This window comes from Paramisgurnus dabryanus, chromosome 2 (assembly GCF_030506205.2).
Source record: "Paramisgurnus dabryanus chromosome 2, PD_genome_1.1, whole genome shotgun sequence".
Taxonomy (NCBI): Eukaryota; Metazoa; Chordata; class Actinopteri; order Cypriniformes; family Cobitidae; genus Paramisgurnus; species Paramisgurnus dabryanus.
Genome location: NC_133338.1, coordinates 40,539,149 through 40,558,737, shown reverse-complemented (window position 1 = coordinate 40,558,737; position 19,589 = coordinate 40,539,149). Strand labels below are relative to the sequence as shown.

At 37.9% G+C, this 19,589-nt stretch overlaps 2 protein-coding genes across 4 annotated transcripts; both read left to right on the top strand.

Moving 5' to 3' along the window:
* The first annotated feature begins 1,056 nt into the window (after positions 1-1,056).
* On the top strand, positions 1,057-8,330 carry rbpms2b (RNA binding protein, mRNA processing factor 2b). Of its 2 annotated transcripts, none has more exons than XM_065289252.1 (8): positions 1,057-1,489; positions 2,703-2,780; positions 3,130-3,168; positions 3,362-3,424; positions 4,095-4,245; positions 4,593-4,780; positions 7,212-7,284; positions 7,391-8,330. In XM_065289252.1, exons 1-7 carry the CDS (start codon positions 1,436-1,438, stop codon positions 7,275-7,277), a joined length of 639 nt encoding a protein of 212 aa, XP_065145324.1. In that variant the 5' UTR covers positions 1,057-1,435; the 3' UTR covers positions 7,278-7,284; positions 7,391-8,330. The 2 variants fall into 2 exon arrangements, with proteins under 2 accessions (XP_065145324.1, XP_065145325.1); XM_065289253.1 differs by having other exon boundaries at positions 1,060-1,489; positions 4,629-4,780.
* A 1,327-nt stretch (positions 8,331-9,657) lies between these two features.
* On the top strand, positions 9,658-18,389 carry cpeb1b (cytoplasmic polyadenylation element binding protein 1b). Of its 2 annotated transcripts, none has more exons than XM_065289255.2 (12): positions 9,658-9,743; positions 10,904-11,072; positions 11,824-12,015; positions 12,551-12,762; positions 13,563-13,815; positions 13,928-14,041; positions 14,259-14,363; positions 14,981-15,117; positions 16,490-16,688; positions 16,780-16,874; positions 16,967-17,047; positions 17,132-18,389. In XM_065289255.2, the coding sequence occupies exons 1-12, from the start codon at positions 9,729-9,731 to the stop codon at positions 17,240-17,242; spliced, it is 1,683 nt and encodes a 560-aa protein (XP_065145327.1). In that variant the 5' UTR covers positions 9,658-9,728; the 3' UTR covers positions 17,243-18,389. The 2 variants fall into 2 exon arrangements, with proteins under 2 accessions (XP_065145327.1, XP_065145326.1); XM_065289254.2 differs by having other exon boundaries at positions 11,821-12,015.
* The last annotated feature ends 1,200 nt before the right edge of the window (positions 18,390-19,589 follow it).

Genomic DNA, 19,589 nt, shown 5'->3' with positions numbered 1-19,589 from the left:
AGAACGTCACTTTGCAACGTAATGTGTTAGATGAATGCCAGCACCCTTTTGACTGTGGAATGTCACCACTTAGCCAATCTATATACTTGTCATTCTTTAAGAGCCTGGCACTGATATGTCTATCAGTCTGTATAATCATCTTTGGCTCTGTGCTCTCTTTGACTTATTTTTAAACCCCTGAGAACAAGACAAGAGGCATAGGTTACTATTAGAATGTGTGTTAATGGAAAAACTGACATCAGAACTGGGTGGTCAATCTTTATTTTTGTTGGTATTTTGTTTCATATGAACTCATAAGAAATGTATAAGTACATTCAAGGTTTTAAACGCAGAGCCTGTTACTGAATTAAGCAGTTACTGTTTTTATACAAACTGAAGGTCTGTGTGTACACATCTGTAGGAATTATAAATAGTTCATAGTCCCCCTATGCACAATGAAATTAGAGACATTAGGCAAGAAATAATTTATCTATATTTAGACAGATTGTACAAAACAACACTGGGTCAGTCAGTCATAACATAAGAAGACATATTTTCAACCCTCTACCGCACCCCGTATGCTCCACCAAGTTCTTTTACTTTGATTGTGTTACTACACAATATCAGGAAACCAGACAAAAAAAAAACAATTTACAATGTAAGTGCTAAAATGTATTAACTTCACTATATGCCTACATTTCTATGTTTCTATTACTGTATATATATTGTCTTGCCGTGTTTGAAAGAGACGAGCTTTCTTCTTAAACAGATGTTCCCTTAATTATGCACTTAAATGTCAGGGTTATTTTTAGAATAGCTCACTTTTTCACCAAACAAATAAAGGATGTATCCATCAATACCCTTTCACAAGTGCTGCCACAAAGTAAACTTTACAAAGTTCTAACATAACTTGGGTAAACAAATTAATAAGCAATTTCTATAATTTATTTATTTACCGTCAACCCCTCCTGACAATACATTTGATGTCTCCTTGTCCAATAATACAAGGACCGGTTCCAATTGGTCCGTACTTTCCCATGAAGGCGATGATTCACTAATAGGGGGGATGGCTTATCTACCAGCTGCAACCTTTCCTGGCCGTGCACGCCACTCTCACCCTTCCCCATCTCACTTGATGACCTAATTAGCGAGCAGGTCAACTATGGAACAGGTTTCACCCATATTGTCTACTTTCTACCAAATTTAATGTTTAAAACGAGGTCAATGTGAGTAGCGGTGGCACCGTCATTGCTCTCTCCCCTCCACCACACGCTTCACGTCTCTTCACCGAGTCACCTTCGCGTCTTCAGTTCACCTGACACTTTTGACACGACTTTGCTGTTCTCGCACGAGTTTTCTTTGAGTCCATCCGGATCCTGTCGCACTTTCGGACGCACTTTTACACGAAAAGCAAACTTCTGCCGGTCTTGCAGGGTGTCTCAAGTTTAGCCACAAAATGAGTACCAAATCTGACTCCGAGCCAAACAACAATGTCTCTATTGAAGAGGAGGTAAGAGTTTTAAAAGGAATGCTAGAGGTGTTGAGAAGGAAGGTTTGATTTTCGATGTCGATAATATACACTTTTCTTCAAACTTTAGAGATGTTTGGGAAGGAACGTCTGTTTTATAGTGTTACTTTTCTAGTCGGGATTAAGAAAGTAGCCTTATTGTTTCGGTGGGTGAGTAGGGACATTTTATTTAAATACTGCGTTTTTAAAAACATAATGTTTAATATTGTTCAAAATTTGCTTGATGTATTGTGTTGTAACGTTAGGGAGTTAAATTGCGTCGTGTTGCAATTTGTAAAATAGTAGCCTAGTCTTGTTTTTTTATTTGTATGAATTTGTTCTTCCAAGTAATATCGTCGCGTGAATTATTGTATTCGTATTACTTAAATGTTCTTTTCATCACTTAATTCCAAGAACGGAAAAAAGCAGTGGAAATTTTTGGATTTGTTTTTTTTTATTTAGTACATTATAAAACAATTCTGTTGCGGTTTAACAATTAAAAAAATGTATAGGTTCAATATAAGCCTATTTTAATTATTTTGCTGCTTTCTACGTGTAGTGACAAAACTTAAAAAAATGGACAACAGCTAGGCTTCATGTCTTCTGGATGCATGGGTTAATAGAATTTGCTCAAGTTTGTAATTTATCAGTTCTATAACATGTTAATTTTCTTAATGTTAAAACTTTAGCCTGAAATGTTTTTTTTTTATCTTTTAAATGTCGTGTCATGTAATGAGTGACATTATAAGCTGTAAGTTGAGGGCTGTGGAGCTGTGTTTGAAGGATAAGAAACGGTACTGCGCTGTTGGAGTTGTTGCTGTGGTTTAGAGGAAGGAAGTGCAGTTATGCTGTGTGATGTCCATCGCTGTTCCAGTGGCTTTAAACCTCCCAAAAGAACCAATTTATGTCTGTAGACATTTAATACAATTGATGTTGAATCTTTGTTAATCTCTGGTTTGATTAGAAAATTGCCAGGAAATTTTGTATAATATTAAAAAGTAACTTTCGTGCTTAAAAATAATTCGTACGAGTTTGCACCCCAACAAGATTATTTGTTCTTTCATTAACGAATTGTAGCAGTAAATAATTACAGAACAGGTGTTTGGGTGTAAATTACTGCTGTAATATGTTATTCATCCTGACGTTATGTTCCCAGTGGTCCTTTAGTGTTGGCATTTCTACAACTCTAATGAAATGTATGTCCTTCCTTCATTAGGTACGAACTCTGTTTGTCAGTGGTCTTCCAACAGATATCAAACCAAGGGAACTTTACCTACTATTTCGACCATATAAGGTAAAACCGATTAACAAAGTTATAAAATGTAAATTTTGTTGCCTTTGACTTAACCCATAACTCTATTATTTCCAAGCCATATTTGATTTATATTAGTACTGTGCTTGGCAAAGATGTAGTTGCAAGTTAACTTTTAGATGTTTCTAGTAGTGAAACACAAAATTGATTCAAAACATTTTCGTCGTATTGAGGTTGTTTAACTCAGAAATCCACCTCAGATCACACAGGGTGGTGCTTTAAGCACCTCATTTGGCTAACTATGAATCTGACATTGTGAGCTGCTTTTAGGGAGTGCAGCAAGATTTCTTCTTTTTCAAGCATGTGACTGTTAATTGGATTTCTTTTTTAGGGTTATGAGGGTTCACTGATCAAGTTAACATCAAAGCAGGTGAGACATAGTTGGATATCACTTGATTGTACACTGACTGTATATTAAAACCATATTAATTTGCTTTTATTTTTTTTTTATTCAATAATTGTAATTCCAAATTAAAGCAAGCATAAATCATTTCTGCCTTTAATGCTTATGTGTTTGCTCATTTTTATACTGGCCATTGATTTTTTTTCCTTTATTTTTTCAGCCTGTTGGGTTTGTTACCTTCGATTGTCGTTCTGGTGCCGAAGCAGCAAAAAATGCATTAAACGTAAGAACCCAGCCATCTGTAAGCAATGGCTTAAATTATTGAAAATCTGTTGGGTTATGCTTAGCTGAATTTGATACGATTTATATGTGCAATATTTATATAAGGAGTGTATATGGCTTAAATGTACAACCTGTTTCTTTAAGTTTAACATTTAAAAGTTGTAATTTTTGGTTGGCTTCATTGATATAAACAGATTTTGAGGCTGCGGTGACTTCAGCTCGGTGTTAAATATTTATCTTATTTTTAAGGATCATGTTTAAAAGAGCCCACTCTATACACTGTCAAAAATAAAGGTACAAAGCTGTCACTGGGGCAGGACCCTTTGAATCAGGTTACAAATATGTATCTTGAAGTGCCAATATGTACCTTTTTGAAGTACTAATATACACTTTTTGGGAACAAGGGTTTACCTTTTTCAAGGGGTACTGTACCAGTGACCACTTTTGTACCTTTATTTAAAGTGTAGTAGACTATCAATAGTGTTTTTCTCATGTTTTTAGTGTGTGTTGTCTATTACATCTAAGTAACCACTAGCTTTGCTGTACAGTGACTAGTAGAAACGTTCACCTGCATGTGTGCACCAGCTTAAGACGCACTCCACAGTTTACCAGGGTCTGACAGGTAGGCACAACCCATCCCTGTTGCTGTATCCTCCCACTTTTGTCTCCAGGGGGTTCGATTTGACCCTGAAAACCCGCAGACCCTCCGGTTAGAGTTTGCTAAAGCCAACACGAAGATGGCAAAGAGTAAGCTGATGGGCACTCCAAATCCCACAAATATCCACCCAGCTCTAGGAGCTCACTTCATAGCACGGGACCCATGTAAGTTTACGGCCTGCACGGTAGTCACACAGAGACAGACAGACACACTGTAGCTGTGCATCTACACTAGAGCTTAGGCTAACACACCAAAAAACTAATTCACCTCCACATGCATGTGTCATTAGCAAAAAAGCTTTTTCTGTTCTATTAATATTACCACTTCAACACTTTAACATCTCTTCTGTTCCAAAAAAAGTCACAAATGGTCAAAGACCACAAAGGTACCAGAATTCAAAGTTCCTGCTTCCCAGTTTACATATGTCTCTAAGAGTGTAAATGCTTATGAAGTTATAGAAACCATTTATTGTCGAGCATGTGTTGATTTCAGGCTTGTTTGATATGTTGAGGTGGCCCTGAGGTGATGGTTTACTATGCCTCCTCAGATGACTTGACAGGGGCAGCGCTGATTCCGGCATCTCCAGAGGCCTGGTCTCCTTATCCCCTCTACACACAAGAGCTCAGCCCTGGCCTGCCCCACACAGCTTTCACATACCCGGCTGCAGCCGCTGCGGCCGCTGCTGCACTTCACGCTCAAGTGAGACCAGTTTTCTCTCAGGTTTTAGCATTACATTTATTTTAAACATTAACCTCCTAAGACCCGAGCTTTGGTTTGGCTTGCATTTTAGATTTATTTGAGCTATTTGGGGTTAGGAAGAACTAATAAATATAATAACCAAATATTTTTCTTTGAACATGAAGCAGTGTAAGTGTCTACGTTTGCCACAGATTCCAATTACACAGAATTAAGTGTTATGGTGCACCCAACAAAAAATGTTATGTCCACGTATGTGGACACACTAGGTCTTGGGAGGTAAAAATAATGCTTTGACAAAGTTGACAACCTCCTAAGAAACACCAAAGGCTGAGTTTACACTACAAACTGAAAATTTCACATTCATGGCAACGCTTATGAAGTTATCTGTGTGTACACACATCCACAAAGATGATTAATAGATCACGATTTTACTTTTAAAGAAACCCTATACACCTGCGCACGTTTGAATTCTTCTACAGCCCGATAAGTAGTGTTGTAGTTCTCGAGACCGGTCTCAAGACCACTTTTTAAGGCTCTTGGTCTCGTCTCGGAATCGATTGCGTTTTTACTCGGTTTCGTCTCGGTCTCAGACAAAGATGACTTGGAATTTTATTTCGAGACCATAATTGATGGCACATCACGAATGTATTTATCATTAATTTTATGCAGTTTAGGCATTTTTTAAGCATTGTTTAAGTTTCTCCCAATGACAATTTTTCTAATTTTATTATTAAAAACATCTGCATTGTGTTAAGTGGATGGCAAGCCATAGAAAGACAGTTCAGAATAAATGGTTAAGTTGATTTCAGCTCCTTAGTGTTTGTTCACTTTTATTTGCTTATAGACCATTTCAAATGATGTAAACAACACCCGTCCAGAAACACTTCCTGTTACAGTTTGTGACCGTATTTTTTTTTTATTTCACGTATATCATTACCTTTTAAGATGTCTGTTTAACTTCAATTAATTCAGGTTTATATGTTCCGTTGGTTTATTTTATCCCAATATTTATCTAGTGTTAAAAAACTGAAACAGGAAGTGCTTCTGGACTGGTGTTGTTTACATCTTTTGAAATGGTCAATAGACAAAGATAAATTCCCACATATCTGCAATGCCTTTTGATTATTTTATCAACTTTACTGATGGCACACACACACACACACACACGCATGCACACACACACACACACAGACAAGAAGTGCCTAAATCATATGCATGTTCCACATTTTATCCTAAGTGTACTTGGGACTTGCACTGGTCTTGGTCTTGACTTGGTCTTGGCCGGTCTTGACTTGGTCTCGACCCTTTAAAGTCTTGTCTCGGCCTGTCTTGGTCTTGGTCATGACTTGGTCTGGGCTTAGGTCAGGAGTGGGGAACCTTGGGTCCTGGAGGGCCACTGTCCTGCAGAGTTTAGTTCCAACCCTCATCAAACACACCTGAATTTCATTTTCAAGTAATCCTAAAGACTTGAATTAGATTTTTCAGGTGTGTTTAATTAGGGTCTGAACTAAACTCTGCAGGACAGTGGCCCTCCAGGACCAGGGTTCCCCACCCCTGCCTTAGGTGGTCTTGACTACAACACTACCGATAAGTACAAACATTCAAGGTGGCAAATGCATCAAGCGGTTTTAGTTGGACAATGATAGATTTATTAGTAGTAAAAAACAATTTTACTTTGAAGTGTTAAACACTGTATCTTGAGCAGCACAAACAAAGTCCTGTATGCCACCTTTATTGTTTTGGTTACTCACCTATGCCTAGACTGAATTAGCACGTGCATGATATCAATGTTATTACAAGCGGTTATACATACTTGCGTTTATGTAGTTTACATGGATACAACAAGGCATTGTTATTAAAAATGTACACTTTGAAACTGCAATCAAAAGTTTGACTTCAGTATCCTGTGAAACCTCATTGTATACGAACGGCCAAACCACTTTCAGTTTACAGCTGAAATTGACGTTTGCACTGTTGTGAGCTATTGAGAATTTTGTGGCATGTAAGCCATTTCTTCACTCAGTATTAACATGTTTTTCTGTCCCAGATGAGTAGTGGGTACCTAATTGTCAAGTAAAGCAAAGAGTGATTATTGACTAATTGGCTTGGCACAATTGACTTACTGGTATGTGAAGTATTCATAGAAAGAAACTGTCAGCTGTGACTGCTTAGCTCGCTCGTGCCAGTGAATTGTGAAGATTTCGTTGGCTCTGTCACATGCCTTTCTGAAAGGAAGTTTTATAGTCTGGTCTTTAGATTACAAACTGATGATGGATTGTCGGGTGAATATAATGGCAAATTACTGAAATATTTTGTCATGCAACAGATGGATAAAACTAATTTTAGTGACTTTACGGTCCACTTTTAAAATAAGTATGTTTAGAATTTCCTGTTGAGGCACAAATCAAAATATTTGTGGTTCTTTTTTTAGATGCGCTGGTATCCCTCCACATCAGATTCATCCCAGCCTGGATGGAAATCACGGCAGTTCTGTTAAATGCATAGTAAGGCTTTGATTCTCTACTGCTCCCTATCATTGCACTGTACTGCTTAAATGGTTTTATGTAATCTTCAAAAATGTTTTAACATTTGTTCTGTTTTCCTTTTCAGGAGCGCAATAACCATTTCCCTCTTGAAATGACGTCTTCCCGATTCCGTTTAAAATCAGTCCAGTTAATTTGAACGTGAACTTTTTGGATGTATTTACTCCTTTGGAATTTGTCATATAAAGAGAAGGTGAAATTGATTCATATTTCCAGCTGTACACATTAATATGGAAGCATTTAGATGGTACATTAGACCTTGGCAGTTCTTAATGGATCAATTCTTTAGTTTTTGTATTGAATTTATTAAGATAATTATTCATTTATTAATGTACGTCTAAGGGATATGAGACAATCAACTGACACAGACACAGTGCATGTTAGTTTTTGGCATGAAGTGTAGCTCTGTGTATCATTGTAGTACGTGTCCTGTCTCCATTGATGTAAAATTATTCATGTTGTCTTGTTTGTTATTCGTAGCTTGGTCTTTAAATTTGCTTGCTATGTGCAAAAGAGTGACAAGCTCATGTTTTGATGGGTAATGTCCGGGCTGATTTCCATTGTTACACATCACAGAGGGTCTGACAATTTTGCGAAATATGACGACATCTCAAAACAGAGCATGTATGTGGGGTGAGAAGAGTTTGTGCAATTAAATAAGTAATTTGTATAAGTTATTGGTAACTCTTTCTTTGTATTATATCTTGTTTCTGATTTTTGTATCAATGTCCTTTATAGCAATTTTCAGAGGTTAAGTTGTAATTTTCTTTGGTTTGACTGTGTCAGTGTGGCACAAAACAAACAATATATGGCCAGCGGATTTGGCTGCTATTAAATTGCTGTTTCTAGTTAATGCTCTGAATATAAAGATATGATACAATGCTGCATGATTTTAATGTGGGTATACTGTAGTAATGGTTAATTCAGACAATAGAAATGTATTTGTAAAAAATAAGTGTTTGGTGTAAAAATACTATTGTATGATGTAGTATTAAAATGGGAATGCATTAAAAATTGTGTTTTCATTTGTCTTTTTACTATAGAAGCTGTCTAAAATGCTACACACTTTTTTTTGTTACACAGTGAGTTTACATCTCTTTAAAGTCTGTAGTTTACCTCCATAGACATCCAGATCTTTTAATATACATTTTCTGGATTTATAATTTTGTTATTGCAACATCATTAAAACTGAATTCTATGACAAATAATCAGTCTTACAAATAACAAAGGAAACTGTGTTTCAGTTTACTTAAGATACTACATATTAAAACCCATCATATTATATGATTCATATAAAATGAAAAGTCACATTAAAGATCCTAAGAAAGGAGGGAGGGCATAAAATAAGATTACAAGCATATTAAATGACTATATTAAATGTCACAATTTTAATTTAAATCGGAACAATTAGCATGTCTCTTAAATAGAAATCCAAGTCAAAATTCAATTCTTGCTTTGACATCCGAATATATGCTTATTACAAGTAGAAGTCAAAGGTAAAACTTAAGATCAGTGCCGCCCTCTAGAGGGAATTATTCAGTAGTTTTTAATTTGGTTTATGAGATGTCCAGCCAGATCACAGGAACGATTCTCTCTCTACCTCTGTGGTAAATATGCTCTGGTCCATCATTATTTAATTAAAGAATTGACGGGAATTTCTTAACATGTCTGGTGAAAGCCCCAATTTAGATGCTGCTATCCATGGTCCTGATTGATTTATATAAATACGAGTCACGTGACACATCTCAAACCAGCGTGCAGATATAGAAAAGGTTACAAAATTGCAAGTATTATGTTATTTTCAAAATTAAAATAAATTCATGTCAAAAAGAAACCTAAATGTAACAGACCAAAATGTCCGAATATAAGAAGGATTATATTCAAATGGGCCTTTACTGAACCAGGCTAAATATCAGCAAAGAACAGCACAAAGATAATTCTTAAAAGAAAAATAGCCAATAACATTTAATATTAAATATATCTAGGGTAAATATAACATTTATAAATGTGTGTATGTGATATTTTATATTTGATTTTATATTAGATTTTTTTATCACACTGGTCAATTGTATATCGTTTATTATCGTGTTTTATCGAAATACTTTACGATATTAAATGATGCCACGTGATTTAATATTTGTACCTACATAAACAACAGTTGCATGGGAGCTCGTCAGCTCTGTGCATTAATAAAGATTAACGTCCGCGTGATGTTCCCGCCCCTCATGAATTAACATTAACCCGTGACCTGTGATTGGTTATTAAAGACGCCAATCTCAGCGCAAAGGTGCGTGAACATAACACAGGTGACATAAATTAAGACAATTTTTCCGTCGAAGAGTTTAAGTAGACTGGAGGAACTGAACTGGTTGTTGTTTTTGATAATTTAGTTTGACAGTCTTACCATGGCGTTTTCTCTGGTGAGTAATTAAAGAAAGAAAAGCGTGTCACTTCGGTTCTCATTGTGTTGTAGTTTCACGTGCTCATTGGGCCTGTGTTTGTTTGGTTTGTGCATTTTTTTTAATTTAATTTTTTAAATATTTAAGTCGCATTAGGTTGAGTGGTATTATTGACCTTTTCTTTCGTGTTGAAAATGGTCAAAAATACTTGTCGTGGTGTATTGGTATTTATTGTTTAAACCGTTAACAGGTTTCTTCATTAATAATGTATGCTTGAAATCGAACTTCACTTATCGCAGCTTGTTTGCTTTGTTCAATTTAGCAACGTGCATTTTGCATATAGCACGTAACGTTACAACAGTTACGTGCTTCGTTAAAGTAGTTATAATATTTTACCCCATTAAATTGCTGTGCCATGATATTTACTGTAGTAAACAAGCTTCACTTTGTACTCCAGTGTTTACAACAGTTTGTCACTTCACGCCTACTGTAGTGTACATTATCAATTTGTAGTAGTTGTTGCAATATCCATTACGAAAATAGTTTTTACTTCAGATAAAACTAAAATTAATTCTAGTTTGCTAATAACCAATTCAATTAATGTTTGTCGTTTAAACCCATGGTTGCGTGCTACACTTTTGCTATAAACCCATGGCTATTTTGTTACAATTTTACTTCACTTTAGTAAATGCTAGTAGCTTAAAGGGACACTTCACCCATTTGCATTAAGCTTTGTATAGTTAGAACCCCAGTCATGTTTTTGAATGGTCATGCATAATTTTCTCAGTTGCCGCTGAGACAGGAGAAATACAGATTTCAGTGTTGCACTTCCTTCTTTCAATGATGTAAAAATCATCATTTTGCATCATTGAAAGAAGGAAGTCCAATATCTTTGAGCGGGTGAAACTACAAACACCCCATTTCTCGGTCAAATAGGCACCAAATTCTAAATGTGTTACATTTTGACTACAACTATGACACTTTCAGTAAAGATTAATGTTTCTACGGGTGAAATGCTCCTTTAATTTGTTCATCTGCGTTAAATGCTCAAATGTAGTAGTGAATTTTACTCAAAATGGTCTTGTTACTTAATGTACTGCCAACTTTGAAAATGAAAGGGCTGGGGGCGAATGACTGGGGTGACGCATGTCTATTTCCTGTACATTGTGTTTTTTTTACAGAGAGAAAATCCCAGACTTCTTAACTGCCTAGATTCAGACATCCCAGCCCTGTCTACATGCAGCAATGCAGACGCGTTCTGCAGGATGAACACAATGCTGGGCAATTCATTGGACCTCAGCGGGGTGTGCACAACGCCTACTGCCAAGTGCAAGCGAGATCCTTTTAATGGTAAATCAGCACGCATTAGTTTGTGAATCTTGTGGTAAAGTACGCACGGGTATATTGGTAGCTCTCTAACCTCTTAAAATTCTAAATGCCTATCTTCCTGGTTATTAAAAAGGCAATTCTTTACTGGTTACATATACAGACTTAAAATCCCTTGTTACAGTGTTTGCACAGCAATATACCGGCTCTATTTTCATCTGTGTCTGCTGCGGTGCTGTTTATAACCTCTGCTTTGGCCCTGCGTTCATGCATCACATACACGTGCAGGGAATCGTAACCGCGCCGGTCATGCAATGTCATGTGGGTGAGACTTCGGATGCTGAATCAGGGCTGGAGCAAGCAGTTGGAAGCGATCCAGCTCCGCACAGATTGCTCATTCTTCAGTTCTGTGATCCAGTATCACTCTTAGCCTGTAGCTAGCAAACTTGCTCTCCTTGCCACCTCGAGCAGTAGTCTGAGCCAGAGGTGGGGGTGCTGTTATTTTGCTGGAGAATTTGCCAGGAATGCTCGGTGGTGTGGCATCAGTGCAGGCCAGGAGCTGATGTCATTAACAAGGGGCTGTGAGGGCAGAAGCGCCTGGGTCACATGCAGGGTGGGTTGTCTGCGGGGCGAGCAGTTAGCCAGGCAGAGAGGCGATCTGTGATTAATCAGTGATTCTAGGCAGTCAGTGCTTTCTTGAATCTGCATGCCTTTTTCCCCCGCTGCTGATGCCGAGTCACCAAACGTTTGTTTTATTTGCGGACGCTGTTAGCAGATCGTCCGGACTCGGACCTGTCTGCGGTCCGGAGCAGGATGCTTTTTCCCAGCGGTGGACAGGACTCGTCCAGGGGTCTGCCTGATATCAATAACTGGGGTCTGGGCCTACAGTCCCTCAGCCTGTCTGACTGGGAGAGACCATGGAGCAGCCATGATACAGAAACTTCTTTACAGACCACCACGGCCTCATGTGAGTAAAATGACACTGCGTGTGATTTGAAAGCTTGGTATCCTCAACTTGCTGTATGGATGGAATAAATTGTTGTACCTTTTCAGTCTTGCACTGCAGATGGGGGAATGATCTGTAATGTAATTTACTAGACATTTTTCTTCTAGCCAGAACTGCATGCAGGCTACCATTATAGATCACTAGTTTAGGAGTGTCCTGACCAGGGCACAGTTTAATTAAATGGTTTTCTCGTTGAGCCTGGAGTTTTGAGTCAGAGATTTTTATTGACTGTTGTCACATTCTCAGCCTGCCTCATGTACAAATTTTCATTAGTACCACTACAGTAAGTGATCAATCCTTGTTATTTCAAATGTTTATTTTTTTTTATGCTGTGCTCACATTTGTTTTGGGCGTTTATGATTGGATTTGTTTCATGATGCCTTCAATGACTTTTTTTTTTAAATGCACATTTCACTGCTACAAAGCTCAGATTTTATTGTTTTGCTTTGTATTTTATGCATGTTATGTTCTCAATTTTTCTCCTAATGTTCTTTAGTGCAAAGTGTTTTGGGGAGCACTCCCAGCCATCGCTCTAACAAGCTACCAAGTTTCTCAGAGTCCTCAATTGGTGCTACAGACTTCCTAGAGAAGTTTCCAGGAATGGCACGCTTAAATTCTCAGTCTTTCCTGGACTCTCACTCCATAAGCCCTGTAGATTCAGAGACCAGCGGCTTCAGTTCTGGTTCAGATCACCTCTCAGACCTGCTGGTAAGTGCTCATCAAACAGAAAGTGCAATGTAAAGTGCTCTCACTATCCCAAACGAGACATAAGGGTCTTATCTAGCAAAACGATTTGGCTTTTTCTTGCTCCAGCCATGTAATGCCCCACTGCGACCTTATGTAATGCATAAGCACATCAAAAGGTCACATGACATATGTAAAACTACCACCCCAGTGTTTAAGTTTGCAGTAACCTTGCCGATGTTATGTGGAATGATACTAGTTTTTATTTTTGTTTAAAATTGTCTGCAACTGTACATTTCACTTTTGTGACTAGCGATCTTTCGACGTTTTTACGCATTGTGTAAGGTCACACGGCTGGTGCAAGACAATAAGTTGTGGTTTAAAAGTGGGATTGTTTGGAGCCCTTTGAAGCTGTGTTGAAACTGTTATTTTAAACCCTAAACTCCAATAAAGTCGATTAAATAAAAATCCTGTAATTTCCTCATCTTAATTTCTTCTTGACTAAAAGAAAGAATCAATGTATTTGATGACAGGGGGTATTAAATTATCTAGTTTTAAGGCTGGACTTAAAGGGATAGTTCACAGAAATAAGAAAATTCTGTAATTTCCTTGTTACAAACCAGTATAAATGTATGTTTTGATGAACATGAAATAAGATATTTTGAGATGTTTGTAACCAAACCTGTCTAAGATACCCATTGACCTTTACAGAGGCCCTACTTCTAATTTTCCCTTTTGGTGAACCATAACCTTTACCCTCCAATGTTTTTAATCTTAAGGGAAAGTCATATTGTAAGTTTGTAACATTGTTTTTTCCTTTGCAGTCCTCTCTGAGGATCTCCCCGTCTGTACCCTTCCTTATGTCCAGTATGCAAAGGGATCCCCTCAAACTGGCTTTGGGCTCTCGTTTGGACCACAGCAGTTCTTCTCTTACACCACCACCCAGTGCCACTCCAACTGGTGGTCTGTCCCACCGCTGGCCTGGTGCCTCTATCTGGCCCAACTGGGACCTAATGAAGACCCCTGAAAGCCCCTTCAGCATTGAAAGGGAGGCCTGGCTTCACAGACAGGCTGCATGTAGGACCTGTTACATAGCGTAGTGCCTGAACCTCTTCACCAATTTACCTGTCCTCATATAATCAAATAAGTGTATTTGTACTGCTTTAACCTGTGGATGTTTGTTTGACAGCCATTAATGAAGCTACCTTCACGTGGAGTGGACAGCTGCCCCCCAGACACTACCAAACCCCCATCTACTCATGCAAGGTCTTTTTAGGCGGAGTTCCCTGGGACATTACTGAAGGTATGAGATGTTTTCAAACCAAGGTTGAAATGGAAACATGTCATACTGTGGTGTTTGAGATTTTATAGAATGTGTTCATATAAATATTATTTGGCGTATGCTTTGTCGTCTGACTTATGCAGTGCATAAAATGACATTTAACAAATTCTAAATTGTTTCAATTGTTACTTTGCCTGTTGGTTATTTGTGTGGATTAATGGCTTTTCTGTCTCCACAGCTGGCTTGATAAACACTTTTAAATGCTATGGCCCTCTTAGTGTGGAGTGGCCAGGTAAGGATGGCAAGCACCCTCGCTGCCCTCCGAAAGGTAATATGCCTAAAGGTAATGCTGAAATGGTAGGATACTTATTTCCTTACAGCACTGGCAAGATGGTGCGCTCGAGGTGTGGTGATGGGCACTGAACTACTCGGTGGATTCAATAAGGCCTACATCTGGTGATATTTGTTCTGGGAATTAAGGAAAAACTAAACTCAGTCTGGCATGCTTTTTGACTCGAGGTTAATTGCTTTAAATGTTTAGGTTAATATTTACGTATTTAATACGTAAGGAATAGTTAACGTGCCGTTGAATTCGCAAATCATGCACACCCAATGTGTTAATGCATGACGTGAAGTGCAGTTACACCGCTGGTGTGAATTTAAGAATTCAAAGGACCGTAGTCAATTATTCCCCTTATACCACGGTTACCACAAACATTTCTTTGGTTAAGACATTTGACAGAATAGGTGTGCATATTACAGAAAAATAATAAACCCATGGAACTTTTCTCAACTAATCAGAATAAAAAGATTACACATGCCTGTGGTCTAAAATGCAAATTAACCACATGTTTATTTTGTCAAAAACAAGTTCTTGTATTTAAAAAGTAGAACACTAGAGGGTGTCACTGTTTTGTTTGTGGTAATTAAAATTTGTTGTTTGGTTCACACTTTTTTCAGGTTATGTGTATTTGGTGTTTGAGTCGGAGAAGTCTGTACGTGCCCTGCTGCAGGATTGCACTGAGGACCTGCTCCATCCAGAGGGATACAGCGAGTATTACTTTAAAATGTCCAGCAGAAGAATGCGCTGCAAAGATGTGAGTTTTCTCCTTTACATCATGAGTACAATCGGAGGTTGATACTCCATCAGGTGCAGACTTTAGTTCTAACAAAGCTCCAACACATCTGTATTATCAAGAAACCCTGAACACCTTGATTAAAAGCTTCAGCTAAAATATGCAGGATGGTAACTCACCAGAAGCAGGGTTGGGGACCCCTGATCTAAGTGAAACCTGGCAGATTTGTAATTTATAGGTCAAAAGTTGTTGGCTATCTAGTCCTCTTCAGTTAGACCTGTATTACTGTCCAAACCTGAATCACTTAAGGGAAAAATTCAATTAAAAACTTTCATTAGAGGCACACTTGTCACGGTTACTCATATGGATGGAACTTAACTTCCGGTCTCTTAACTTGTCCCACTAGCATTTTTTTAAGTTGCCAGCAAGCGCCAGCCTCTCTTTGATTTTCAAAAGTTTAATGCCTTCCAGAAAATGTTCTTTAAATATTTAAATGCACAATATATTAAATGATGGAACAGACCTTCTGCTTTAAAGAAGATTTGTTTATCACCTTTCAAAAATACTAAATTGAGCAGAAAGCTGAGATTGCATTTTTTTTGTGAAGGACTTTTTTGATAGAGATCAGATTCGGAGCAATTATCGAAAATGTTCTTACTGTAAGCCCTAAGGTGTTGCTTCCAGGTTTTAAAAATTGAGGAAGAGTGGCACCTGGTGGATAATAGTGGAAAGCGTATTGCCGGTAAAACTTGACATTGGCAGGGAAGAGTTTTCTCTTAAGCCTGGGATACACTGCACGATTATTGGCTATCCTAGACGAAAGCTTGCCATTGAGGAAACAATCGTCACGATTACTGTGATGGTGGCCCTTCATCAGTGGTCCTGTGTTGTACAGTAAGAGGTTGAAAGTGTACTCGTCAATGGCGGGGAAAGAGTTGATGGTCTGGCGAGTGGATAAACTAAATTTTAGAACAAAAGCATTGCCGAAAAACGCATTGTTCTCCTAAAGACATGTGAGACGACTAATGGATCAATGCTATGTGACGGTATGGCAATCTGTAGATAACATTGATTGTATACATTAAATTTACAACGTAACTTTTTAGCTCAGTGTAGTTTTTGATAAACTTTAGGTATTATTTGAAAGTAATCTTATTACTTTGCTTTTTATCAGAAATAAGCTACTTTAAAATGACTCCAGTTTACCAGCAGTTACATTTTTCACGAAAGCTGTTTATGTTGGTACTGCTTAAACCTTGTCATGTGCGTCTGTACTTTTTAATCAATTGTTATTGCTTTTGTCCCTTTTAAAAAAAATGTATCACTAATGCATGTAATGTAAAGCCTCATTCATTTTTGTGTAGTTAAACTGACTCCTTTCTCTGGTCCACAGGCACAGGTGATACCTTGGGTGATTTCAGACAGTAACTTTGTGAGTTGCCCATCTCAGAGGCTGGACCCTAGGAACACTGTGTTTGTAGGGGCTTTGCATGGTATGCTTAATGCTGAGGCCTTGGCCAGCATCATGAATGATCTGTTTGGCGGAGTTGTGTATGCAGGCATTGACACAGACAAGCACAAGTACCCAATTGGTGAGAAATTTCTTTTAAGCCTTTACACCATTCTGTTTTCCTTGTGTTTAAATAGCAACTCTATATGCTACTGTGTAACACATTTCTTTAGGCTCTGGACGCGTTACTTTTAACAACCAGCGTAGTTACCTGAAAGCTGTGAGTGCTGCCTTTGTTGAGATAAAGACACCCAAATTCACAAAGAAGGTAGGTGCTTTTATGTAAATACTGCTCAGTTTATATATCCGCAGGCTTTTTAAAAGCATACCCCTTCATTAAGAAACTTTTTTGACTTTTAGGTTCAGATTGACCCATACCTGGAGGATGCTATCTGTCAATCATGCAGTCGTGAGCCTGGGCCATTCTTCTGCAGGGACAAGGTGAATATTTTTATTTTTATTTTTTTGGAGGTTGTTTCCTCTAATGCCATAACTGATGTTTGACTTATTTTTTTCCCACTCTAGACCTGCTTTAAATACTACTGTCGCTCCTGCTGGCATAGGCAGCATTCTATGGACATCCTCAGCAATCACCGCCCTCTGATGCGAAACCAGAAGAAGCGGGACACCAACTGAAGCCACGCATGGCAGCACTGTGCCTAAGCCTGGTCGTCCATTGCGCCTGCTCCCCCAGGAGTACTGCTCTAGAGTTGGTCTCCCCCAAAATAGCCCTTTCAGGAGATAGGGCTTGGGGAAACACTGTAGAAAGTTCACTGTTGCACTTTCTTTTCAGTTTGGCTTGTTCACTTTGGCACTGTACACAGAGAGATGGGTTAGCTGGGGCCCATGGATGGGAAAACCCAGAGTTTTTGACTCGGTTGAGATTCAGGCCATGGTTGAAGGGTTTTTCTTTTTTTTCCTTTAACATAGGTTGCTATTTGTTTTGGTAAACATCATTCTAAAGTCTCATTGTTTAACAGATAGAAGCCATACAGTGCCTTTAAATTGGTTTTCCCTCTCCACACTAGCTACTTTTTCATGGCACTTTTTGCCGAAGTTTTTTACTTTTTTTGAAACTACAAAAGCAAGATTATTATCATCATGACATTTTTTTGCAGTTTTAGTTTACACAGATTTTTACATGACAGTTTTAAGGTATGGCATGGAAACGGTTAAATAGCAATCTACCTGAAGGCTTTTTAATTTTGCGTGTTTTTTTTCCTCCGTGTTTTGGAGTGTATTTGCCTTATCAGTGTTCTGTTTGGTAGAACGAGGTTTGTGCATAACCCTGCTAATTGCCAATCCAGACCATTTTTCAGTGCGTGCCTCCACAAGGCATTGCTTTTACTGCTCTCAATCAGATTTCAAATCAACTTGTATTAATCCAAAATGAGAATGGCCATCGACTGCACGTAGTTTTATTGCACTTTTTAATTTGCACTTTGTGAAGGGGTAGGTTTTTAATCACTCGTATTGTATATCAGCAGGTGTTATGGGTGTGAACCCAAATTGCTGCTTGTTGAATTCAAAACCATAGACTTCCCTTTGAATGTACCAAGAGCCTTAGCAGACTTGATGCAAATGTCACTTTATTCCATCCTGGGCTGTATGTCTGAATGGATAACGATACTTTCAGATCTAAGATTGTACTCTTCTTATCATATGCATTCCATGCAAAGCCCTTTCCAAAGCTCCTTTGTCATTCTACCTCGTTGTCTGCCAAGTTTGCTTAAAAGGTGAAGTTCAATTTTTGACTGGGCACAATAAAGGTGTTTAAGCATTACTCTGGCTTTGTGTCTGTCTTATTGTTGTAGGCATACAAATGAACTGTTCCACTTATGTAGACTTGCGGTTGTTATAGTCATGGGCATGCAGTGACTCTACATGACCCCTAGGTGGCACTGCTATGCATGTTTAAATTTGTATATTTGCTCAAACCTCAAGATGTGTAATCTGGTTTGATCTTGTATGTACATGGGTGAAGTAGAGTGTATGCATTATTTGATAATACAGTTCGTTTCTAGGATCAGTATTTTTAAGGCTAAGGAGTAATTGGTTAAATGAGATCTATAGCACAGCTGACTGACTTAAGCCCTGGATGCAGAAACTGTGCCGCCATATTAGTGAGGTCAAGATTTTTTGCATGCTTGATATAGTTCACAAATTAGCGGGAGGTGCTGTTTTAAAATGCAAAAACCTTACAATCCTTAACCAATTTAAATGTTTTATGCTCTACGTGAAGTGCAAAGGTGTATCGTATCAATTACTTTACAATTTGATAATTGGACATGAAGTTATTTATTGCAACGGGCCAACGCTAATCGCATCGATGCGCGAGATGAGCATCTTCTACCTTGAAAGTAAACGAATGATGAAGCCATTTCCTCAGGTATTTGTATTTATAGCGCTCTTGCTCCAGATTGTGCATAGACGGACATCTAAATGTCCCCTTAAAAATATAAAGTGTAGGCCTTTTTGTTGTGGTGCTGATATGCCCAGTGTTCAGCAAAACATTTTGTTTAATCCAACTAAATGAACCTGTAACACAAAGATGCTGTGAAATTACTGATTTTTTTTCAATTGTAGATTTGGGGTGTTATTTTCATTGTTGGGGAAAGTTACTTTTAAAAGTAATGCATTACAATATTAAGTTACTCCCCAAAAAAGTAACTAATTGCGTTACTTAGTTACTTTTCATGGAAAGTAATGCTTACATTACTTTTGTGTTACTTTGCATTGCTTTTTCTTACTTTGCTGAGGCTTGATCTCTTTCAGGCCTTGCAGGTGTTTCTTGATAGCAAAAATGTCACGCTCTGGCCTGCCATCTCCGTTTCTGACTCAAACTTTTCCTTGCGTAATTCTGTGTTAAAATGTTCAGTTTAATTCCGTACGTTATTTTATTTTTAAATTAATAAAAACTTAAAAGTAACTATTTTTAAAAAAGTAACTCAAATATTAATGTGTACATTTATAAAGTAATGCG

Bases quoted from the DNA above. Each gene is read 5' to 3' on its own strand.
- rbpms2b (XM_065289252.1), top strand. From the start codon at position 1,436: ATGAGTACCAAATCTGACTCCGAGCCAAACAACAATGTCTCTATTGAA. The intron at 1,490-2,702 runs GTAAGAGTTTTA...TTCCTTCATTAG, and splicing joins ATGTCTCTATTGAAGAGGAG to GTACGAACTCTGTTTGTCAG. The intron at 3,169-3,361 runs GTGAGACATAGT...TTATTTTTTCAG, and splicing joins TCAAGTTAACATCAAAGCAG to CCTGTTGGGTTTGTTACCTT.
- cpeb1b (XM_065289254.2), top strand. The intron at 11,073-11,820 runs GTAAATCAGCAC...GGACGCTGTTAG, and splicing joins CAAGCGAGATCCTTTTAATG to CAGATCGTCCGGACTCGGAC. The intron at 16,689-16,779 runs GTGAGAAATTTC...ACATTTCTTTAG, and splicing joins CAAGCACAAGTACCCAATTG to GCTCTGGACGCGTTACTTTT.